The sequence below is a fragment of the Oncorhynchus keta genome, chromosome 4 (assembly GCF_023373465.1).
Source record: "Oncorhynchus keta strain PuntledgeMale-10-30-2019 chromosome 4, Oket_V2, whole genome shotgun sequence".
NCBI classification, from domain to species: Eukaryota; Metazoa; Chordata; class Actinopteri; order Salmoniformes; family Salmonidae; genus Oncorhynchus; species Oncorhynchus keta.
This window is the reverse complement of record NC_068424.1, coordinates 15,429,327-15,439,034: the sequence shown is the minus strand read 5'-3', so window position 1 is coordinate 15,439,034 and position 9,708 is coordinate 15,429,327. Positions and strand designations below refer to the sequence as shown.

Sequence of the window (9,708 nt, the reverse complement as noted above, 5' to 3'; positions counted from 1 at the left end):
TGTTTTAACTCTGAATCTGGCTGTTTATAATGAGATGAAGTCCTGTTTTAAATACTTTTTCAGACGGAAATAATCACCTGTACCTGAGAGAGCTGAGTTTTCCAGTGTTTTGCAGTATATCACCGGATGACGGGTTGAACTTTCAGTCAACTAGAACCCTGCACATTGTGGTACTGTTCTCCTCAGTGTTCTAAACCAGGGCTGCTCAATTCTGGTCCTGGAGGACCCAAACACTTCTGTTTTGGGTTTCTACCAGGTAGAATAGTGCTCACCTGGTGTTCCAGGTCTAAGTTAGTCCCTTAATAGAAGGAAAGGATGACAACCGGAAGTGTTCTGGCCCTTCAGGACCAACATCGAACAGCCCTGTTCTGAACCTAGCCAGGTCTCAGATCTGTGTGTTCTTGTCAACTCCGTTGTCAAGTCATTGGTATGACAGCACACAAACAGCCTGGCACTCAGGCTGTTTTTAAACCTCACATGGAGAAAATTCACATTTTTGTCCAATTTTATTATAGAGAATTACTGGTAATAAGACATACAACAGGCCTTACAAATAATGTACAATACACAGAGCGGATAGAATACCTCACGTTTAGTTTGACAGATCCTTCTCAGACAGAGTCGGCCTGCTCTGCTGAGGTTCAAAGCCTACAGGGCTGGTCAGGCTGTCTCCTAACAGGTCAAAACACCTGGAGCTGTGCAACTGCCAGGACACTTCATACATACCTAGTCCTCACTGACCAGGCATCGGTCAGCTCACCTGCCTACAGTATGAACACTCTGTACCCGTCCCACTGACCAATGGGCAGGTAGCAGCACCAAGTACCTGGGTTGGTTGTTCTAAACACCTCTCTCTGAGACAACCCCACCACTAGATTGCATTATGTTTCATGGTTCTTTGAGCCAGATGGGAATCATTATCCGTATTATTATAACTCTCTGTTTGGCATCCTCCAGAACAGAAGCCTCTAATGGCTAAGCTTCCCAAATAATGTTACAATGAATATACAGTTAAGTGTGACTGACTGTCAAGTAGATTTGTAAGATGAGCAGAAACATCACATGAAGGGGAAGGGTAGTGCACTGTGACGAGGGTGGTCAAGAAAAAGGGCTCCATTACCTTTAACATTCTATACATTTCACTGTCAAACAATTTTATGTTCATTGTAAAATAAAATTGAGTTGATTTGTAAGATTATTTTTGACCTATAAACATGTATTGACACCCGTATCATGATCAATAGATGCTGTTGCGCTAGACAGAGATTCTAACTATGCTGTACTTTTACAGAGGTCTTCGCTGGTACGATTCTCAGAGGGGAGAGCTTGCAGTAACTACCCAAGTATGGAAAGACTCTCTCAGTGAAGGTGTGTGAAATAGTGTGTAAACATGTGTTTTCATCAGGGTCAGAGAATGACAGCGCTCCTCTGTCCCAGTCCAGCTGAACTCTGATCCTCTTGGGTTTCTTTGCCACAGGGAGGACACTGGTTGATTCTGGTGGGGAAAATGCTCCGTATTTACCTTTAAAGTGCCAGAATCGCCAGTGTCCAGTATTAACTGCTCCTTTCCTCTGGACAGACTTTTCCATCACACCCAGTGACCAGAATGTATTGTTCCCAACCTCAACGTCCCAGCTGTGTGTCCCTGAGTTAAATCCCTCAGAACCCAAGACCCATGCATAGTAATCAAACCTCTCTGGGTTATCAGGGAGCTGCTGTTTCTCATTTGTGCATTCCACAATGGTCAGATTCTCAGATAGGAGGAGACCTAGGTGGGCAGTGTTAGGATCCAGAGTGACAGGACCTGAGTGCAAAGAGCAGATTTACTAGATTAGAACGGTGGGTGATTTCTGGTTGATGCTGTTTAAAAATATATATATTTTTGGATGCCTGGAAGAACAAGTCAAATTTATAATAGTTGTGTACCACTGTCAATGATACTGGTTACTTGTACTGCACAGTTGACGGTCAGGCAGATAAATACATTTTAGTATCATCATAAATTGATATTTATTTACTGTATTTCACAATCCCTTGCATTTTCTCCCAGACTCTGAACTGCAGGTTTCCCAGGTGTTTGGCCACGTCTATGAGTGCTCCTGAGACCAGCTGTGGATCCGGCAGTGTGCACTGGGTTCTGGAAGAACATTCAGGAGTCAGTGTTGCTGTAGGGTTGGGTTCAGAACCACAGAACAGAGAGAGACAGCAGACAGATGACTTACCTTCTCACTATGGCCGTGTAGTTCTACAGAACAAAATAATAGATTGAGTCAGTCAATCAATATTAACCAGTCAACCGATAAACATAACCTATAATTTAGAGAGAGCAGTGCTGACCTTCAGGAATGAGATGTCTTCAGCTCTCAGCTCCTCCTCTAAGGCTCTGATTGTGTCTGAAAGTGATGATATCTCTCTGCTCATCTCCTCAATCTTCTCCTTCATCACCTGACTCTTCTGCTTCTCTTCCTCCCTCAGAACAGCTATCCTCACCTCCTCTTCCTCTCGTAGAAACTGGTGGAGCTTCTGAAAATCTTTTTTAATCACCATCTCTGTGTGCTGGGCCTTGTTCTGGACACAAGAGATAACAAAGGCATTACATGATTTAAATGTTCATTTTCACAGTTTATCCACAAAATACTTTTGAGTAAAGAAATCCATACAATTCTATGTTCTCTTACAACTCAGCATCCTCACCTTAATGTGTTTCACTGTTTGGTCACAGGTTTGTTTAACTTTATTAAAGACCTCCAGCTTCTCCTGTAAGGGCTTCGGGAAAGTCTGGAGTTCCTCCTGGAAAGAGACATTGTTTTATTGAAGAGAATTTGTACTTTGTTGTTTCATTACAGAGTTGATCGACATGGAGGGGAAGGTGAATGGACTGTTCCCCTCTGTGTACAAGCCAGGGTATGTGAGTATAGTAGTTAGGTGTCACGTGGTGAGTATAGTAGTTAGGTGTCACTTGGTGAGTATAGTAGTTAGGTGTCACGCTATATGTGTGTGGTTAGATGTTTGTACTCTTCAATCCAGATCTGTTTTTTACAGGAATTAGGAAATTATTTCAAATCAAATTTATTTATATAGCCCTTCATACATCAGCTGATATCTCAAAGTGCTGTACAGAAACCCAGCCTAAAACCCCAAACAGCAAGCAATGCAGGTGTAGAATTACGGTGGCTAGGAAAAACTCCCTAGAAAGGCCAAAACCTAGGAAGAAACCTAGAGAGGAACCAGGCTATGTGGGGTGGCCAGTCCTCTTCTGGCTGTGCCGGGTGGAGATAACAGAACATGGCCAAGATGTTCAAAATGTTCATAAATGACCAGCATGGTCGAATAATAATAAGGCAGAACAGTTGAAACTGGAGCAGCAGCACGGCCAGGTGGACTGGGGACAGCAAGGAGTCATCATGTCAGGTAGTCCTGAGGCATGGTCCTAGGGCTCAGGTCCTCCTCCGAGAGAGAAAGAGAGAATTAGAGAGAGCACGCTTAAATTCACACAGGACACCGAATAGGACAGGAGAAGTACTCCAGATATAACAAACTGACCCTAGCCCCCCGACACAAACTACTGCAGCATAAATACTGGAGGCTGAGACAGGAGGGGTCAGGAGACACTGTGGCCCCATCCGAGGACACCCCCGGACAGGGCCAAACAGGAAGGATATAACCCCACCCACTTTGCCAAAGCACAGCCCCCACACCACTAGAGGGATATCTTCAACCACCAACTTACCATCCTGAGACAAGGCTGAGTATAGCCCACAAAGATCTCCGCCACGGCACAACCCAAGGGGGGGCGCCAACCCAGACAGGATGACCACATCAGTGAATCAACCCACTCAAGTGATGCACCCCCTCCAGGGACGGTATGAGAGAGCCCCAGTAAGCCAATGACTGTCATAGGGTTAGAGGCAGAGAATCCCAGTGGAGAGAGGGGAACCGGCCAGGCAGAGACAGCAAGGGCGGTTCGTTGCTCCAGAGCCTTTCCGTTCACATTCTCATTCCTGGGCCAGACTACACTCAATCATATGACCCACTGAAGAGATGAGTCTTCAGTAAGGACTTAAAGGTTGAGACCGAGTTTGCGTCTCTGACCTGGGTAGGCAGACCGTTCCATAAAAATTTTGCTCTATAGGAGAAAGCCCTGCCTTCAGCTGTTTGCTTAGAAATTCTAGGGACAATTAGGAGGCCTGCGTCTTGTGACCGTAGCGTACGTGTAGGTATATACGGCAGGACCAAATCAGAGAGATAGGTAGGAGCAAGCCCATGTAATGCTTTGTAGGTTAGCAGTAAAACCTTGAAATCAGCCCTTGCTTTGACAGGAAACCAGTGGAGGGAGGCTAGCACTGGAATAATATGATCTTAAAAAAAAATCTAGTCAGGATTCTAGCAGCCGTATTTAGCACTATCAAGATTTCATGAAGATTATGATCAGTGATTAGTTCATTGACTATAATTGCCTTTGAAGTAAGGGATCTAACATTAAGTAGCCCTATTTTGAGATGTGAGGTATCATGATCTCTTTCAATAATGACCGGAATGGAGGAGGGCTTTATCCTAGTGAGATTGCTAAGGCGAACACCGCCATGTTTAGTTTTGCCCAACCTAGGTCGAGGCATAGACACGGTCTCAATGGTGATAGCTGAGCTGACTACACTTACTGTGCTAGTGGCAGACTCCACTATGCTGGCAGGCTGGCTAACAGCCTGCTGCCTGGCCTGCACCCTATTTCATTGTGGAGCTAGAGCCCTGTCTATGTTGGTAGATAAGATGAGAGCACCCCTCCAGCTAGGATGGAGTCCGTCACTCCTCAGCAGGTCAGGATTGGTCCTGTTTGTGGGTGAGTCCCAGAAAGAGGGCCAATTATCTACAAATTATATCTTTTGGGAGGGGCAGAAAACAGTTTTCAACCAGCGATTGAGTTGTGAGACTCTGCTGTAGAGCTCATCACTCCCCCTAACTGGGAGGGGGCCAGAGACAATTACTCGATGCTGACACATCTTTCTAGCTGATTTACACGCTGAAGCTATGTTGCACTTGGTGACCTGACTGTTTCATCCTAACATCCTTGGTGCCGACGTGGATAACAATATCTCTATACTCGCCAGTTTTAGCCAGCACCATCTTCGGTAGCCCTGCCCCCTGGTAAACAGTGTATGATCGCTGGATGATTAGTTTTAAGTCTAATACTGCGGGTAATGGAGTCGCCAATGACTAGAGTTTTCAATTTGTCAGAGCTAATGTTGGGAGCCTTCGGCGTCTCAGACCCCGTAACGGGAGGAGCAGAGACCAGAGAAGGCTCGGCCTCTGACTCCGACTCGCTGCTTAATGGGGAAAACAGGTTGAAAGTTTTGTCGGCTGAATGCGCGACACCCGTTGAGTGTTCCTTCCAGAAACCGTGAGAAAGTTGTCCGGCTGCGGGGACTGTGCCAGGGGATTTATGCTAACGTTACTATCTGTACTTACTGGTGGCACAGACGCCGTTTCATCCTTTCCTACACTGAAATTACCCTTGCCTAACGATTGCGTCTGAAGCTGGGCTTGTAGCGATCGTTCTCCTTGATATTATGAGCACAGCGGCTGCAATTAGAAGGCATCGTGTTAATGTTACTACTGAGCTTCGGCTTGTTGGAGGTCCTGACGAACCGTGTCCAGATAAAGCATCATGTTAATGTTACTACTTAGCTTCGGCTGTTGGAGGTCCTGACGAACCGTGTCCAGATAAAGCGTCCGGAGTGAAAAAGTTGAAGGGAAAAACTAAAATATAAACGGTAATTAAAAAGTAAAAACCATAAAATTGTCAGGTAGCAAAATAGGTTGGCAACAAAACGCACAACAACACGTAAACAAGTCTGAAAGTTGTGTCCGGAAAGGAATATTGAGAAAAATACTTGGAAAATATAGATTTGACACTGGTTTCACACACGGAAGTACCGCCATAAATACAACACATTGATACTAACTGTATATTATATTTGATAAATAATCGATATGTACTGTATTTTAAATTCACCTGTTTATGCTACTGTACCTTTTGATACTGTGCAGTTTCATCTATGGGGCAGCAGTTGTGGTTTTTATGTTTTCTGGAGGCCTGACACACAACACAGATGGGCTGTTTATCATCCAGACAGAAGAGCTTGAGTTTCTCGTTGTGCAGATTGCAGTGCTCCTCAGACTCCCCTGAATCTCTCCGCCTCCTCTCCTGTAAGAAGGCCTCACACAGGTTCTTTAAGACCAGGTTACAGGGAGGATTGCCTTTTGATTTGCTTCTCTTCCTGCACACTGGACATTCCCGAGATCGCCTCTGTTTCCAGTATTCCTGCAGACAGGCTTTACAGACGCTGTGGCTACACGACAAGACCACAGGATCTTTGAAGATCTCACGGCAAAAAGGACAGGAGAGATCCTCCTCAGGAGAAGCTGATCTGGAAGCCATTCTGTTTTTGAGACACTCCCTCATCTGGAATGATTTAGAGAAATCTCAATTTCATACTCCTTGCATCTTCTCTCCTTGCCTCCTTCTCAAAACCCATTGGAGGAGAAAGTCAGAGGGGCGGGACCTCTGGCTTTCTCATCCAATGGGTTTTGAGAAGGAGGCAAGGAGGGAGGATACAAGGATTATGAAATTGAGATTTACCCTCTGCCAAGTACCAAAGTTAACTTTCAAGGCTTTTAGAAACGAAACTGTGATTCAGCCAGCAACCGCTTGAGGTCAGTGTTTGGCTAGTAATCCTTGCTGTGTAAAGGCAGTCTCTTGTCACTGGGAGGAACTGAGCTGGTTCCCTTTATTCCAAAGGGGTGGAGCTTTCTGAGACCAGAAAACCTATTTGGCATGGCAGTGCATGCGTTTTTATTATACCTTAGTGAGCACGCATAGAGAAATCAGGAAGCATAGGGGCAAGAGGGAGTGGCTAAGAGGTAGGCCTAGACTGTCTGAGAGACACAGCTACCCTCACCACACTGTCCCTTCTCTGCCAACAGCTGAACATGAGGAAAAAGGAAGCAATTTTGCAAGCAGCTCAAGGACAAGCTCACAATTTCAGTCAATGTTTATCACTATTTATTACTATTTGCAGACTATTGGCAATCAAGGCCTTTATAAACAAATTATATGTAGGCCTATACAAAATAATAATATGCCTATGCAATTTAACCTTTATTTAACTAAGCAAGTCAGTTAAGAACAAATTCTTATTTTCAATGACGGCCTACCCCGGTCAAACCCTAACCCAGTCGACACTGGGCCAATTGTGCGCCGCCCTATGGGACTCCCAATCACAGCCGAATATGATACAGCCTGGATTTGAACAAGGGACTGTAGTAAGGCCTCTAGCACTGAGATGCTGTGCCTCAGACAGGTATACTGTCAGGTACTGTGTCTACTGTCAGGTCAATGGTCAGGTCTACTGTTAGGTCAAGGGCTCTGGTGGAGACCGTGCTGTGTGTTTATCATCAAACTGCTTCAGTCACCAGTATCTACTCCTAACCAGTGGTGTGTATTCATGGATGCCCAGGGATGCCAGCCTTCCCAAAAGAATTGACCAACATAAAAATTATAATGATAACATCGAATAAATTATCTTTTGTCTCTCTGTGTTTCATACTTTTCCTTCAATTCACAGTAGTCTGAATGTATCTCACATGAGAAAGCCTCCGAGTGAAACAGCACCCCTCTGTCTCTAAGTGTAGGCCATCGATCTGATGATGTCTGTTCCAAACCACTATGACATTGTTGCTGCCTGTAGCGTTGAAGGCAAGGGAAGCCAGCGAGCATCTGGCCTCCCTTGACAAAAAAAGTATACAACATTTGTCAGTCAGCGTTGAGCTAAACTGAACGAGCTCAACTGTGAATGGTCCTGGTGCACCAAAAAAAAAAGTGTCAAGGGAAGCCAGCTTGGATTTGGCCTCACTCCTATCAAATCCCATTGAGAGCATATGTCATTGACAGAAACACTTGAATTGTTGCATCTTGTTGTGTTGTTGTCCTCTGCTGGCTAGCTAGCTAAAATTGGCCCTTTCCTAAGTTAGCCATGGATGGAGGTAGGGATTTGGACGTGTGGTTTTACTTAATTCTCCGTACTGGCCAATGATTATAAAGGCAATTCTGATCCAACCATTAATTCATACATTGTTGTGCTGCTGGCCTGAGAGGATGGAAGTTCGATATGTAGCTAGATACTAGCTAGCTACTGTTGCCCATGAAGGGAAGTTAGGCTAGTGAGCAAGCATTATAGCCAGGTAGCCTAGGACAACAACAAATAAAAGAGTGTACTACTGTATGACAGAGTGATAGACCGTTTCGTCAACATGAAAGAGAGGAGGACGGCACTGGCGTTTCTCTACAAGTAGGGTGAGTCAACATGGTGTACTCTTTGCACGAATGCACACAGATATCAGAACCATGGACAGCCACATCATATTTAGCTTACGTTGATTGGACTAAATTGTTTTTGTTATATTTCAGTTGTCACTGTATTAGACTAAGCAGAGGTGATTTGATGATGTTGAAATGATGCTGGAACAGTGGAGGCAGCTCCTGTAACTCTCTGTGGTTCTAAATCAATAGTTGTTTAGTGGTCCGAAAATGTGGGAAACATCAACTTGCTTGACCATGCTGTAGGTCATGTAACTGTCTGTTACATTAAACATGCTTTGTGGACTTCATCAGACAGAGGTCACTGTCCGGTTTTGTGATGAAACAAAGATGTGGTTGAATTTATTCTGCCACTGTGTCTCGGCCTTTAGACCTATATATCACGGTGTCAAGACATATGAACTAACAGTTTATAGAGCAAACAACACAATTATCACAACATATAGGTTGTAATATGGCGTTTTGGGGGAGGGGCTTCCCCAGGGATTTTACCCAGGGACCGCTACAGCTCCTAACTGCTTCCTTCCTCTGGACCGACTCTTGTATAATACCCAGTGACCATTCATAACTGTCCCCTACCTCAACATCCAAGTGGTGAGTCCCTGAGTTAAAGCCCTCAGTCCAGGAGCCATACATATCTATTAAAACTCTCTGTGTTGACAGGAAGCTGCTCTTGCTCTTCACTGCGTCTCACATTCATCAGATCCCACAATGAGACGTGGGTGGGCGGTGTTCGGGTCCAGAATCACAGGAGATGAACAGAGAAAACAGAGATTAGACACAATACAAATATCTGTGATTTTAGACTATACTGGTTCCCTCTATACTGTATTGCAATATTTATATTTAATCAAAGTAAAATGTGATTGATTGATTGAATTAATACTCATTGTATTTCACAACCCCCTGCATCTTCTCCCAGACGGTGTACTGCAGGTTGCCCAGGTGTTTGCAGTGGTGGAAAAAGCACCCAATTGTCATACTTAAGTAAAATACTACTTGAGTAAAAGTAAAATACTACTTGAGTAAAAGTGAAATACTACTTGAGTAAAAGTAAATACTATTTGAGTAAAAATAAATACTACTTGAGTAAAAGTAAATACTACTTGAGTAAAAGTAAAATACTACTTGAGTAAAAGTATAATACTACTTAATTAAGTTAAAGTCTAATTTGAGTAAAAGTCTGAAAGTATTTGCTGAAGCATACCAGACTGCACCATTTTCTTGTTTTATTTTATTTACAGATAGCCAGGACACACTTAAACACTCAGACATAATTTACAAACGAAGCATTTGTGTTTAGTGAGTCCACCAGATCAGAGTCAGTAGGTATG

The 9,708-nt window shown here is 44.1% G+C and overlaps 1 protein-coding gene across 1 annotated transcript; it reads right to left on the bottom strand.

The window, feature by feature from the left end:
• Positions 1-487: 487 nt before the first annotated feature.
• LOC118369737 (zinc-binding protein A33-like) lies at positions 488-6,476 on the bottom strand. The gene is made up of 6 exons (XM_035754395.2): positions 6,029-6,476; positions 2,695-2,790; positions 2,338-2,568; positions 2,223-2,245; positions 2,019-2,137; positions 488-1,804 (listed from the first exon to the last, which is right to left on the bottom strand). The coding sequence occupies exons 1-6, from the start codon at positions 6,458-6,460 to the stop codon at positions 1,269-1,271; spliced, it is 1,437 nt and encodes a 478-aa protein (XP_035610288.1). The 5' UTR covers positions 6,461-6,476; the 3' UTR covers positions 488-1,268.
• Positions 6,477-9,708: the final 3,232 nt, after the last annotated feature.